Source organism: Stegodyphus dumicola, chromosome 2, assembly GCF_044657685.1.
Source record: "Stegodyphus dumicola isolate Sdum_Otavi_A_Nest chromosome 2, ASM4465768v1".
In the NCBI taxonomy this organism is placed as follows: domain Eukaryota; kingdom Metazoa; phylum Arthropoda; class Arachnida; order Araneae; family Eresidae; genus Stegodyphus; species Stegodyphus dumicola.
This window is the reverse complement of record NC_140769.1, coordinates 71354294-71370040: the sequence shown is the minus strand read 5'-3', so window position 1 is coordinate 71370040 and position 15747 is coordinate 71354294. Positions and strand designations below refer to the sequence as shown.

General features: G+C 29.9%; 2 protein-coding genes across 2 annotated transcripts in view; one reads left to right on the top strand and one right to left on the bottom strand.

The window, feature by feature from the left end:
- LOC118185917 (cobalamin trafficking protein CblD) overlaps positions 1-14228 on the bottom strand; it is a 59546-nt gene extending 45318 nt beyond the window's left edge. The window contains exons 1-3 of the mRNA XM_085810770.1: positions 14059-14228; positions 8041-8173; positions 2596-2708 (exon numbers count right to left, since the gene is read on the bottom strand). Of these exons, the coding sequence (XP_085666896.1) occupies positions 2596-2708; positions 8041-8173 (246 nt within the window). The 5' untranslated portion in view covers positions 14059-14228. The remainder of the gene's footprint in view (positions 1-2595; positions 2709-8040; positions 8174-14058) is intronic.
- Positions 14229-14447: 219 nt separating this feature from the next.
- The window catches only part of LOC118185918 (uncharacterized), a 39238-nt gene continuing 37938 nt past the window's right edge, over positions 14448-15747 (top strand). The window contains exon 1 of the mRNA XM_085810769.1: positions 14448-14627. Coding sequence (XP_085666895.1) covers positions 14586-14627 — 42 coding nt within the window. The 5' untranslated portion in view covers positions 14448-14585. The remainder of the gene's footprint in view (positions 14628-15747) is intronic.

The window sequence follows — 15747 nt, the reverse complement described above, 5'->3', positions numbered from 1 at the left end:
AGGGAAAAAACTGTATATTTACAAAGGAATGATCTGACCAGTATATCCATATGATTCATCTGTTTATAACACCTAAATACACCTAAATAATAGGAACCTACATAAATTGCAGTTTCTACGAAATCAAAGTTTCTGCCTTACAAAATTATTCTTAATTATTACAAATATTTGCTACTTCATGTGTAACAAAAAGCTCTATAAATATCCGAATATTAAATAACCGAAACTAACTTCAACAATATACAACTTCTAAAATAAAGCAGTTGACTGTGAAAGAGTATTCAATAAAATGCAGTTATGAAATTTTCGAGGACAGTTACAGCTTGGGTCATATGGCAATCATTTTATTGAATATTAATTAAATTACCTTTGCAGTGACTTCTACTTCTTGCATTATTTTTCACAAACACTATCACAGATAGCTGAGTGGTCAGCGTATTAGATTGCAAAGGGAAAGGTTGCGAGTTCAAGCCTCACCCGTAACCACTGTAAATCAAAGTTAGCTTTTCTTATTTTGAAACGTGCTTCTCATATTTAATCATGAATCATTATATTCTTATTTTTTCTATTATTATTATTGTTTTTAATTTAGTTTAAAAATGTGCACTGCAAATAGAAACCATTAACCCCTTATGTAATGATATATCTGCAACTCTTGTATAAATTATCTCTTTATTTTTACCTTATTGCATATTTTATCCGGCACATAATTTTACATAAACTGTCGAAAGTTTGAACCTTTTTCTAAATTCACCATTAACCCCTTATGTAATGATATATCTGCAACTCTTGTATAAATTATCTCTTTATTTTTACCTTATTGCATATTTTATCCGGCACATAATTTTACATAAACTGTCGAAAGTTTGAACCTTTTTCTAAATTCACCATTAACCCCTTATGTAATGATATATCTGCAACTCTTGTATAAATTATCTCTTTATTTTTACCTTATTGCATATTTTATCCGGCACATAATTTTACATAAACTGTCGAAAGTTTGAACCTTTTTCTAAATTCAAAAATAAAGAAAAAGAAAAGAAAAAGAAAAAATCTGAAAGCTTTCAGATTTTATATTACACTTAAATGGGCTTCCTCCCCCCCCCCCAATTTATAGGCACGTGAACGTTTTGAGAGCATTTGAGTTAACGTCACATTGTGCTAAAAATATTTATAAACAGCGTATCTTTAGAAATTTTATTGGATGAACCTTTTTCTTCTAATTTATTTGTGTGATAATATATAGAAAATAATCAAATTATAGATGGCTTTACTTATTACAAAGATTCCTTTACCGTACTCCCATACCACACATAAACAAGCATACTAAGGGAGAAGATTAAAAAATATGAAGTTGGTTTCATTACATGGTGGATGGCCTTTCAAGTAATTAATTCTCTTTATATACTGTATTCCAAACCAATTACATAAATCTTAATTTTCCTACAATATAGAATCTGCAAGTCCATCAAACTAGTCAATACTCATCCTGAAGTAATTAAAAAATAATTCAGGATATTCTTTTCGCAAACAAGGCAGTAAAGGCAAAAAAAAAAAAAAAAAAAAAAAAAAAAAAAAAAAAAAAAAAACCTCTCTGAACAGCCTCTGCTTAATGCTTGTACTTATTAGTAAAGTTTCAGCTATCAAAAAATCATCTGATTCTGACATCTTGCCGCAAACATATAGAAACACAGCGAAGTAACAAGAAGACAGCTCCGTTAAACAACGCTTATATTACAACGTTACGTGATTTTTTGCACCAAATTGGTTAAACACACTCTTCGCAAGCGTACTCGTTTGGATGCTGTTTTGCTGGTAACGTAAACACGCTTTCGTCAGCTACGTTTCAAGTGTAGTCACATTGTGCAAAAAATATTTAAAAACAGCATATCTTTAGAAATTTTATTGGATGAACCTTTTTCTTCTAATTTTCCTAATCTAATCCTTTAGAATCTATCCTTCTAATCCTTTAGAAATTTTAATACCATGTATTTTACAAACTTTTTTTAAATATGGAATAGATATATTTTTCTTTAGAAAGAACAAAATCAATCCACAGTTTGTTTACATGAGACATTTTGAAAGTAGGATAAATTTAAAAGCAGCAGACAACATTCCTCATTTCAAATAATAACCTGTTCACAGAAATTCTTATTCCAAAACATCTGCTTTTTTTTAATACTTTCAAAATCAATCATTACTGTGTAAGCATCCTCTGTATGTCAGTAATAAGGGAAAGGATGCAATTACGATTCGAAAAATTAACCATATGACTAGGTTGATACCTTTTTCTTTATATTAAGTTATTGAGCTAGAATGTTAAATTTTACATGTAAAAACTTAAATGTTAATAATCCTTCAGCAGAAACTGAAAACACATCATTTTCAGCTACTTTAAAAAGTAGCACATTTACAATTTGAAAATATATTATGATCTAATACTTCATAGAAGTTATAGTAAGAAATTATAAATATCCTTACCTCTTTGACATAAAGTTGTGAAAAACCTTCAACAAGCATAAGATTTCCATTGTTTACAAATTTATCAAATACTCATAATTTTTCATTTAAGAAAGTAATATAAATAAAACATACTGTGTATATCATTGAAAGAGGGGGAATTCCAGTATTTCCTGGTAATGGAGTTCGCAAATCAGCTGGTCCAAGTAAAAATATTTCTTTTTCGCCATATCCCTCTTTTTTGAGTCCTGGAAATCAATTTAAAATATCACAATTACATTTTGAAATTTAAGCATATAGAACATTACACAGAATAAAATTGAATTTTTCTGTAGATTTTAATATGTAAAATATCTCACACATCAGTCAGTCTACATTTTGTTGGCAACAAAGCATAATTTCATGCGCAACATATATACATTGGTAAAGATAAATTTAATAAATATATAGATTAAGATATAAAGACTGTTTAACACACTAAAATATAAAAACTGTATTAAAAATGTCCAAAATATAATGAAAAAAATATTTTTATTTGTTACTCTTTACTCGCATATAAATCAGTATCGCACAATCATTGATAAGAAGTATAGGTTATATCGATCACTTTAGTAAGAGACTAAAATCAGTAAATTATTTGCCAGATTTGGCAAACTTAATAAATGAATTTTTAATGTTAAATCTGTATAACTGTCACACTGTTTTATTATGAAGCTGTCCACACAATATCACTAAGTCAATATTTTTATTCCTCTAAAATGATTCCCAATTTTAATTTATAATCAGTTGAATAAGAAATAACAGTTTTTGTGATATTCATAACATGTAACATATTTGAATTTTTATATTTACTTTAGACCACATGATATCAATTCTTCGTTGCATTTTTAAAATTTCTACAAGTGGAAAATAAGCAGTAGTTTCTCCATGGTATCATTATTTTTTCATATTCTTTGCCATTTTTCCTTCTCTAAAATCTCAACCGTATTTAACTTATCAACTGAAAAAGAAAGTGCTTTTTCATCCCTCAAGAGCATGGAAAATTCACATACTAAGCAAAAGTGCAAAATTAGCCACCAGTTTATTGTGAGGTATAGCATTCGGAGATGCAAGTGAAAAACTGTAGGAAAAAGACTTTGTGCCAATAATTTGTTTCATGGTTCCTTTTCTTAAAACTATTTTGGGTGATGAATATAATTTTGGGTTGAAGAACTAAATTCCATCCAAATCCAATACACAGTTAAATATCAAAAATCTGAAATCACCAATGTTTGATTGTATTATAGCAAAACTATTTTCCAGTTGATAGTTACTTAGTTTTCATTTTTCAAATTATGGTCTCCAAAAATACAAATAAGTGCTACTTTCTCCCATACATTGCAGTTTTTTATATGTTGAAAATTGCCATAGCATTTTTTTAGTTTCCCCGAATTTATTTTAAATGCTGCCAATTTTCGCCAGAGCACTTGTGGTGGCCACTTTAAAAGAAAAATCAAAGTATAGAAATAGTGATTACCATACATGAGGTTTGGTACAATTTATGATACATGTTGCAAGGATATCAGTAATGAGCTTGCAACATGCATATGCAAAACATCCATGGAATTTCAAACAAAGGTCTTCCATGTACAAAAAATTACTTAAAAATAACATGCATAATTGCATTAAAACACTGGCAATCATTTAGCTAAAACCTGTAGTAAATTATCTAGAAATGTATATATGCTCAAACAACACTGGCTATGAAATGGAATAATAGTTATTAACTGATTATTCTGATAATTTTATTAGTATCACATACCAATTATATGGTTATGATAATCAGAATTACAGCTCATAAATTAAGAATTTTTGTTGAGAAATAAACCTGAAATTTGCCAAGAAGAAGGGGATGGAGGCTTCCTGACACTGACAATTATTTTTGATTCATAAGCAGAAGTACTAAGAAATACAAAATATTCATATACAGAAAGAACAAAATGTCTTGACAGAACTTAAAAGAAACTGAAAACTTAAAGTTGTGTTATGAGCATACAATAATAGATTAGAGATTTATTTGTAAATAGGTATATATCAGCAAACTTTATGCCAATTGCTATACTAATATATGAAAATTTTTTTAAAAAACGGAATGAAGTATGCTGATTATTTAAAACAGAAGACAAGCAAGATGAGATAAAAGCAAGAACATTCGGTACTTTTCCATTTCGCCGTCGCAAATCTCGCCAAGCACACTTTATTGGCGAAAAAACACAGTATATAAACAAAAAATTTTAACGGCTGATCTTTGGAATATGGTAACAGGTAGTTTGGCGACATTTTGGAGGCGATAAAGGTTACTACCTAGAACTTTGGGAATAATGTGAGAAGTTTTCAGTTCCGATTAACATTATTTTGTGTGAGGGAAATAAGAGATCATGAGATATGTCATGTGACATTAATGGATGAATCACTGTTCTTTAATTGGAAAAGGGGGTATATTGTAAAAATATCTGCTGTACTTTATAGGAGTAGTTTCATTCTATGTTCTGTGAAACAGTGTTGTTTAATATTTGGATCCCATGGCCATATATAAAGTAAATCTGAAATTTTTATTATGTTTATGTGTAATTGAAAAGAATTGCTTAATTGCAGATAAGTATGAATGTCCAATATGTGGGAATGAAATGAGATTGTGTGAAAGGAAGGATATTACAGATAGTTTGAATGGCGGTGCAAGAAACCTGGTGAAAATGGACATTTTGTGATCCGCCATGCACTCAAGATTCTGTAGAAGATTAGGTAAGTTAGTATTTTTGTTGGGTAGAGGCGAGCGAACGTTTTTTCTTATGCGCATGCGTATGATGGCGCAGCTGTCTCTTCTACCGACACATCCGTCATTCGAGCTTCGAGCGTAGGGAGATGCTGATATGTTATTTGCTGTGTGATACTCAATATGATTTCCTGTGTGATATCTTTATTCATTATTCATGTAAATAAAGTGTGTTGTCCTACGATGGCTTCTTTACTCTAAATATTGGCCTCTGAACAACAATTTTTAATTATTTGAGGATATTATTTTTATGCATTGTTCTAAATGTAAGGAGTAAATAAATTAATATGGTATTATTGGAAAATTGTTATTAGCACTGATTTAGTTTAAAGTAATTAGGATTGTAAGCTAATTTTTATTAATTTAATGTATGTGCTTATTTATATTTTAAGTAGTGTTTTTTAATTTAATTATATTTTAATTTAATGATCGCGATTTTGAGAGTTATATGTTTGTAGTATTTTGGAATACGTTTGAGTAGAAGTAAATGTGCATGGAAAGAATTTAAGTATTTGACACTAAGTATTTGTAATCATTTTTAATGTTTTGTTATAAATTCGTTGGTGACGTTTATAACAGATAATTTAGAGGTAAAAGTTTTTGGATATTTTATTTATTTCATACGTGCAAATGTCCATCCTTGGAAAGGGTATATACTTTTTCGCGATCAGGTAATTTCATATATGTCCTTTTTACCGAATTTAAAGATTCACAAAATTTTCATGCATTTTCGTGAAATTTTTCTAATTTATGAGAAAAAAGCAGTGTACATGGATATAGTGAAGAGTGTGCACAATGCCATTTTTGTGCAATTCTGGGATGTTTTTTTAAGTAAAAATAAGTCAATGTGTACATGGTTTAGTTATATTTTAATTAAATGATAGTTATTTTGTGAATTTTATGTTTGTAGGAATTTGGTATACGTTTCAGTTGAAGTAAACGTGTATGGAAATAATTTAAATATTTGACATTAAGTATTTGTAACTATTTTTAATGTTTGCGTATAAATTCGTTGGTGACGTTTATAATATAATAGATAATTTAGAGGTAAAAGCTTTTGGATATTTTATTTATTTTATATGTGGAAATGTTCATTCTTGGAAAGGGTATATACTTTTTCGCGATCAGGTAATTTCATATATGTGCTTTTTACCGAGTTTAAAGATTAAGAAAATTTTCCTGCATTTTTGTGCAAATTTTTGTAATTTATGAGAAAATAGCAGTGTAGATGGATAAAGTTAAGAGTGTGTGCAATGCTGGGATGGTTTTTTAAGTAAAAATAAGTCGACATGTAAATGGTTTATGTGTATGTGCTATTCTGAAAAACGCGCAAGGAGTTTGCGATTGTGCACTTTTTCCCAATTTTGCAGTTAATATTTGTCATGATTAAGCAGTTTTGTTACATAAAATTTCTAGCATAAGTGTAATTCGGCTAGTAGATTGTTGGAAAAAGTGTTGAGTAAATAAAAAGAAAAGAAACATGTCTTTACTTCGTGAAGACAAAATGGCGGCGGGAAAAAAAAATAGAGGGTTGCTGTAGCAGAGTTTGTCGCCAAATTTTCACTAAGTTACCATAATCCAAAGATTAACCATTTTAACAAATGTTAGTTCTAACAATTTTTTATTTTGAAGGCATAAACACTTTAATATCATTTAAAATTTTGTAAAAAGACAATAAATTTGTAAAAAGGCATTAATTTAAGAATTTACTATGCCTTTGTAATACAACATCCTGATTTGCCAGTCCATATCACGTTAACAAAGTGATCTCATCTCATGTAAACTACGCTACAAAAATCTAATTCTCTCAGTAATTATCTATGTTAATTTCAAGTTAAATCTTAACATGGAATAGTAGCTTAAATGCAAGAATCATTTTAATTCGTACGAATAGCTTACTCAAAAATTATGTAAAACCACAGTGCTTTAATTCGCTAGTGCATTCTCATTAGAATTATGGAACATTCAATGAATTTAACCCTTTACTTTGAGTTTTCTATATTTTTGCCTTCGGCTGTGCGGTGTTATTGCATCCTAATTGACTTAATTACCGTGAATGGCTTTAGGGCATAAAATTTAACTATCTGGTAGAAATTCTTTATAATTGTATGCCAGTACTGAAAGAAACAATCAATCTGATAAAAAAATGGCTGCAACTTGTTTTGAAAATGAGGCATAAAAGGTTATAAACGAGGATATTCCATTTGGCATCAGTTGTACCATTTTTGGAGACTTATCGCCTGCGCCGGCAAAATGGCAAAGTACCGAAAATTCTACAACCAGGGGCAAAAGACAGACATATATGTAATTTTGATTATTTTTTCCAAATCTTGATCTTGAAGAACAATTTACGAACAGTTTATCTCATAATTGATAAATATCTGTTCTGATTGCCATAATGCCTATTTAAATACAAATATGCATAAAATGTCTGCAAGATATCTATATAAATATAATCAAAGCTAATAACTGGGGGTCAACAGTCTAAGAAATACAAACATCAAAACTGAAACAAAAACAATACAAACAAAACAAGACAAACAATAATTTAATTATTACCTCTTGATTTCTTACATAATTTCACAGCATACTGTGCAACTTTACTAATTTATAATCTTAATTTGAAATTTCTAACCTTACATGAATATAAATATTTATGGAACATTCAATGAATGAGATTCGCCTTATTACTTTCACATTTATAACTTTTCACTTTACAATACGAAAACTACAGCTAAAATAGATGTAGCTATAAATATATTCCTTACCATTACTACTAGAGTCTTCAAAACTAGTATTTAAAGGAGACTGAGGAATTTTCCCAGAATAAATAGTCCTATAACACCGAGTCAAGTAGGCTAAATTACGAAAATTTGAAATTTTCTTTGAAACAGTAATCATCTGAAATAGGAAAATTATTTTATTATCTTCTGTTATAATTTGTTCGTAACTACTAGAAAAATATTAAGTGACTAACATCCAAATTTCTTCAAGTGAAATAACTAAAAAGTACTTCGTAAACACAGAAACAAAATCAATATAAATCAGCGTAACATGAACAAGTGCTAGCAAAGGTTAGATAATTAAAACATTATGATATTATATAAATATCGCATATATAGAAAGTATTGTGATTAAAGTAGATTGAAGGGGACCCCTTGAATTATGTTGAAGTTCTTGTTTCATTTATGATAACCTGAGTAGTTGAATGTTATGGAAACCCTATTATGATGTAATCAGTTGCGTGGTTGCGGTAGATTTACAATGATGGGAAAGATTTGTAAGGGCTTAAGGTGTGTGTTGGTTAGGAAATACATTCCTTGTTTTGTGGTTTAGATGGTAAAATGACTAGATGGCAGAATGTGGCAAGATTAATTTGAAGTTTCTGTACAATTTGGAACAAAAGGGAAATAGAGCATTAATTCACTGATGTGTAAATGACGGTTTACTTATAAGCCATTATAAGTGTCCTGTTTATAGGAAGTATGGTTTGTATGCGTATGGTTGAACGTCGGAGGATACCAGCACTACAGAGGATATTTTTCACTATTATTTTTGTGAATTTATGTGGCAATGCTGATATATGTATTCTAGTTTAGATAATTTTAGGAAGTTTTTGGATGCTGGTAAGGATGTGCCACAGACTGAAGATGTAGAAATTTCTAAATAAGGTAAGTGGATCTTTACTTTGTGTAGTACTTAGATGCACAAGATAAATTTCCATTTTTATGTTATTTTATTGTTTGGTTTAAAATATAGTTTATTGAGATTATGTATTTTTTGTTTGCCTCTACTGTAGAATTGGATGCTCGGTAAAAGTATATTTAAGGGTAAACCTTGGCGATTTTTGGCGGTACATAGATACAGAGTTTGTGCAATTCTTTGACTTGTTATTTTGGCTTGTGTAGCAAAAATTGCCACTACACAAAGCCAAAATAACAAGACAAAGAATTGCACAAACTCGGTATCCTCCTATTATAAAATGTGTACCAGTTAAATAAACATTACACGGTACACATCGACCTATTTCCACTTAAAAAAATATCCCAGAATTGCATAAAAATGGCATTGCGTACTCCCTTGACTTTAGCCATGTACACATTGACCTATTTTCACTTAAAAAAAATCCTAGAATTACACAAAAATGGCATTGCGCACTCCCTCAAAGCAGCACCAAATTCTACAGTAGAGGCAGACAAAAAATGCATAATCTCAATAAATTACATTTTAAACTAAACAATAAAATAACATAAAAAAGGGAAAACCTGTAATGCATATAAGCACTACACAAAGCAAATATCCACTTACCTTATTTAGAAATTCCTTCGCCTTCAGTCTGTCGCACACAAAATTCCTTAACAGCATCCAAAAACATCCTAAAATTATCTGAACTCCAATCCGTATATCCATGAATTTATGCGGCGTCGCCACATAAATTCACAAAAATAAGAGTCAAAAATATCATACGTAGTTCCGGACTGTCTGGAAAGTGGCTACTAAGTAAATCTTCATTTACATGCCAGTCAATTAATGCACTTTTTCCCTTTCATTCCACATCATACAGAAACTTCAAATTAATCTTACTACATTCAGCCATTCTACTGTCTAAACAATGAAACAAGCAATGTCCTTCCTAACAACACACATCCTAAAAGCCCTTACAAAACATCCCATGATTCAAAATTTCCCGGAATAATGCAAACGATTACGTCATGATATGGTTTCCATAACAAGTCAAGTACTTGGGTTACCACAAATGAAACAACTTGGCGATAAACGATACAACTTCACGATAAATGAAACAACAACTTCGCTAGAAAATATAGTTTATTGATAAATGAAACAACTTTGCGGTAATACAAGAGGTACCCTAAAGTCAACTCTAACCGGGTGGTCCTTTGACTTTTTAAGTGAAAATATATTGATGTGCACATGGACAAAGTGAAGGGAGTGTGCAATACTACGTTTGTGCAATTCTCTGATAATTTTTTTAAGTAAAAATAGATTGATGTATACATGGATAAAGGGATGATGTTTGTTTCGCAATGCAAGTTTGTGCAATTCCGTGATGTTTTTTTAAATGAAAATAGGTCGATGTGCACATGGATACAGAGTTTGTGCAAATCTTTGTCTTGTTATTATAGCTTTGAGTAGCGGCGATATTGCCGTTACACAACATAAAAGGTATAATATCAACATAAACCTACACAAGCCAAAATAACAAAGAATTGCACAAACTCGGTATCCTTGTACCGCCAAAAATCGGCAATTTTCGCGAAGGGGTACCTGTAAATATACTTTTACCATATGGAAAGAGTTTTTTTTAATTTTTTCCTAGTAAATATTTAATGCATTTAACTTAAGATTTAAGTTAATAATGCATTTAACTTATCATCACCAAGTCAACATAAAAGGTTTCCATACTCTTATTATTCAGTTACATTACTAATACAAAACAATTGCTTAGGCATCACTGTATGAGTCATTACTCAAGTTGTCATGTGTTGATAAACATAAGGTGATGAAAGTAAAATATAATAAATAATGATTTGCCAGATTGGCATCAGGTATATAAAATATTAGTAGTTATAAGATGTATGCCAAGCAGATATGCCGTTATGGAGCTAAATTATTGTACACTATTTTATGCTATAATGATTGTTTCTTCAATGACAAAGGTATTTTATTTAGTGCCGAAGTGAAATTAAGAATCGGGATTCTCCAAATGTTTTCTTACGGGGGAAAAAAAATTAAATGTGCATGGCTAAAGCACAAGAAAAAAAAATTTCTAAGAAAATTTTTCCTGGTGGCTCTTTAAGGTCTGGATTTTAGATCATTCCAGATATTGGACGTCCAGATCTGGGGCTTAAGCCGGAATCCATACGGCGGAATGATCTATAATCCGGACTTCAAAGCTACAAACTTTATGCGCATGCGTAAACGCAATGGTATAAGCTATCTAAAATTATTTAAGGCATTTCAGTTAATGTTGCAGATTGCGCTGTTCCTTAATCTTCTAATTGGATCCAGCTTATTATTTTTTGCAAACTGTTAGAACAATTTTATAAAAATTAAGCTTGAACTTTCAATTATGTCAAAAAGAGTTTCCAATTCTGGAGCTGCCAAAGGATCTACAAAGCGAGAGCATGTTTCGATGTCCATTAAACAAAAAGTGGAATTGCTGCAAAAAATGGATAAAGGCCTATCCGTCTCAAAATTACACAAGAAGTATGGCATTGGAAAATCCACTATATATGACACAAAAAGGAACTTTTTGTGGAAGCATCTTAAACAACACATTGAAAGAAATGTTTAATAAAGTAAACAAATAAATATTAAGCTTTTTTTCTTTTTTGTAAATTTTGATACCCTTTAGATCATTATTTCATAAATTACAGTTTCATATTTTTAATTGTATAATTTCTGCATGCTATCTTACCAGATTTAAACTGATGATCTATAATCCGGAAAAACCTTTAATCTGGGATCGACGAAGTCCCGACGAGTCCGGATTATGGACTTTGTACTGTATACATTTCTGAATCTGGTCTTGATAAGAGTACCTAATTTTTGACATTTCCTTATTAATTCTTCCCACAAAATTTCACCAAGATAGGTCATAAATAACCATCAATACTTTTCTCTTACGAACCTGCCAAGCTTTTTGACACCTGTGAAAACGGAAGCCAAACACATGCCAAGACCCAATGATAGCACTATTTGGGGACTATGTGTGCACGTGTGTGTATCTTTAAACACACGCACATTTTATTACTCTTTCATAGGAAGCAAAGGTGGTCCACTTTAGGAGCCTCCATAATAAAGTAACCACCACTTCTTGCCTTAGTGGCCAAGCTGATGTTGGCTGAGGATCTCCCATTGGTTAAAAAATTTTTAAAAAGATTCAGTCAGAGTGTTGGAAATAAATATAAAAGGGACAAACTGGAAAATGCTTGTTATAATTCTTTATATTCCGAGCTTTAAATACCATTTTTTGATCCAGAAATTAATGCTCATATAAATAATGTTAAAAATCCCAAGGAATACTGTAAACTAGTAGAATTAATGGCAACAAGGCCTAGTTTACCATCAATGTCACTAAAACTTTGCATATTTGATCTGGTTTTCATATCGAGTGCATCTATACATGATGAATAATGCTTTGGATGCCATAATAAAAAAACTGCAGATATTTGGTGCCAAAAATTGTATGCAAGATGCATATAATTAATGCATAATGCAATTGATAATAGTTGGTAACTTACCCTGTGAAAATTTCAAAGGTGCTGTTTAATAAGAAAGTACTTAATTTTCTTAAGAAAATACTAATTGTTGTATTGGGAATGCTGATTATACAAACAGATGAAAAAGAAAACAGTGGATTTAATCAGAAGTATTGCGTTTTGACCTATAACAGAAAATATGAAAATTCACATTAAATGAAGTTCTACTTCCTACATGACCAAATTTTGTAAACGTGCAAGCAAAAAACTACAAAATGTAGAAGATCAGAAACTGATATGAAGATAGCCATATCTTCCTTACAACAGCTGTTCACTTTTCAACAAAGAAATAAATATCAATGAAATTCTGTATAACAGCATTTGGATTGCGCCTAAATAAAAAAAGAGCCAAAAATATAATTATAAAAAGAGCCAAAAATAAATATTATAAAAAGAGCCAAAACAACAATTTTCATCAATTCACAAAGTTGCAAATGAAACGGCATGGAGAGTGAATAACCGGAAAGAGCCTATATTTTTCCTGCAAATAATAATCCTTCAGTAATGCATCAATGTCTCTCCAATAACTTCTGTAATTAAACAAAACTAATTCAGATAATTAAGTATTATGCCATCGACCATGAAACTGTCACCAAATAATGTAATTTAGCATCAATTATCAATGAGCATAATGTCACAACACACTCATAACATCTGTGCTTTCGTTTAATGTAACCTTGACCGATTTTCAATAACCTCTTGCAGACCAAGGATATAAATTAACTGCCATTAACAGTAACTTTTGCTTGCATTTAGAAAAACATCAGTTCAAGGACAATAGAATTATATTTGTGACTGGGCTCTGGTTTATTTACAGTTTGTTTATAGAATTAATATCTGACAAATGAGAAAAACAGCAACTAGATATGGCTGGCAAGAGAGCAAGTGTACTTGTCTTCTGTTTAGTAGCCTCATTGAAAATGTTGATTTGGTATGTTTCTGCATTGGTAAGACATAACTGTTAACTGATGTGCATATGAGCGAGAAACAATGACCTCAGTAGTTTTTCATAACTGCACTAAGTAGTAGTATTTCATTGTCAAATATTCATTAGGCTTATTATTTTTGAATAAAAACACAAATTTTAAAGCATTTATTACAATAAATAATTTTCTCAGTACATATCAACGATCCCTCACTCATGTGGTCTTGTATGTTGTCTATAAAAATTCTTGCATTTCTACCGCTACAGCAGTATTCTTTCATTTAACAATGAGGGATTCACTAGTTTCCACGATTTTATCAGTTCCTCTTTTTCCATATGCAATTTTTCTTAATGTTTCTAACTCATTTCACATTTACCATTTAATGGAAATAAATAACTTTACCCAAATTTTTCAGCTTTAAAAGTTTGCAATATGAAATGCAAATATCGTATTACATTAACACATGTTAATTAGTCACGCAATCTAATTTATCCGAAATAGGATTACCAAAGCTTTATCAATAAAAATCTATACATTTGACAACACACGAGACACATTAAAAAAAATCATTACAAACCTTCAGTTGAAAATAACAGCTCCCATAAATGTATAAAGACACTTTGAGTGAACAATTCGGACAAAAAAACTACACAATTTTCGTTAACATATTTCTTACGAACAATTTTTCGCTCTTAGTAATGAGATCGGAAATTAAAACACAAAATTCCGCATAATCAGGTCAGTTCGTGTTGCCATACAAAGTATTAAATTGTTTCCTGGCGAGTAGTAATTAATATTATAAAATATTTAGGTAAAAAATATTGCTTCCAGTATATTGTAAGAATACTGTCCATTATATGTATACAGATATATATATATTATTCATTAACAAACTTCTTGAATTTCAGCAATAAGATTTTCGCCAATTAAAAATTACTTTCCGAAAATGGCAACAATAGTGCTATATACAATTTGTATACATTTTGTTTTGTCCGACGGTTAAGTTAGTGAAATGACAGTGTTTACATTTAAATTTCTTCAATTATATCTTTCAATAATATCTTTTTTTGGGAATTGTTAATTTTTAATAGAAATGTCCATGTTATGACGAACCATATATGTCAGTTAAGTGACTTTAAGCATCAGGTACAAAATTGTGTATTAAATATTTTCCTTTCTAATTAAGTACACAAGAAAGATTAATAAATTTAATTTAATTTGTAATAAAAGTGGAACATTCTGTCAAAATACACATTGATTTACTTTCCCACAATTAAATTTTTAATGTATCATTTTGTGAAACTAAAATTAATTTCTCTAAATATTTGCCACAAAATAAAAGGTGAATATTTTCCACTGAAAAAACTTAATTAATATTATTGCTTTATTACTAATGTAATCAATTTAATTCTGTTAATTCCGTATTGTAGATATATCAGAAATTAGTTTTCAGCTTAAGAAAACATGTTATTTTGAAAAGCATGAAAGAAATAAAAATTTTAATATTTTGTATGCAGCATTTAAATTTTGTTTTCTTGGGTACTTAAAGATAAAATATGCAAATAAACATTTACAGCAGCTGTTATGCTTAATAATATACTCTAACTATGGCACATAACATCTCCCAGTAGATCACTAAATCTCCTGGTTTTTAATTTTTAACTTTTGTTAAGGAAAATATTTCTCAGTGCATTGACAGTAATTAATGAAATTCACCAGCAATAAATAAAATTTATTAAATTTAACTTAAATTGTGCGAATTCGATTCCTCTATACCTAGTGATTTTCAGTATATATATATATGTATTTTATTAAATTGCATTTGTTCAGAATGGTCTTAATCTGTAGACATTATTTGTAGAACTTTTAATGAAGATTCAAATAATGCTTAATCAGTTAATATTTGTATATAACTCTGGTTTACATGAATAAATGCTATATTTCTAAATTTAACCACACAATAATGTGTACATTAATTACCAATTTAATTTTCATAACATTTAAGTATCTTCGATAAATAAAACCTTTTCTTCGGTTAATCTGTGGAATATGGTAACAGGTAGTTTGACGAAATTTTGGTAAGGCGATAAAGGTTACTAGCTAAGACTTTAGCAATAATCTGAGAAGTACATTCCATCTTGAATCTTGTGTGATATTTGGTATTGCTTAATATTTGGATCCCATGACCCTCTCTAAAGTAAATTCAAAATTTTTATTGCATTTATGTGATCATCCAAAAGAGTTGCTTTAATGGTGTATGAGTGTA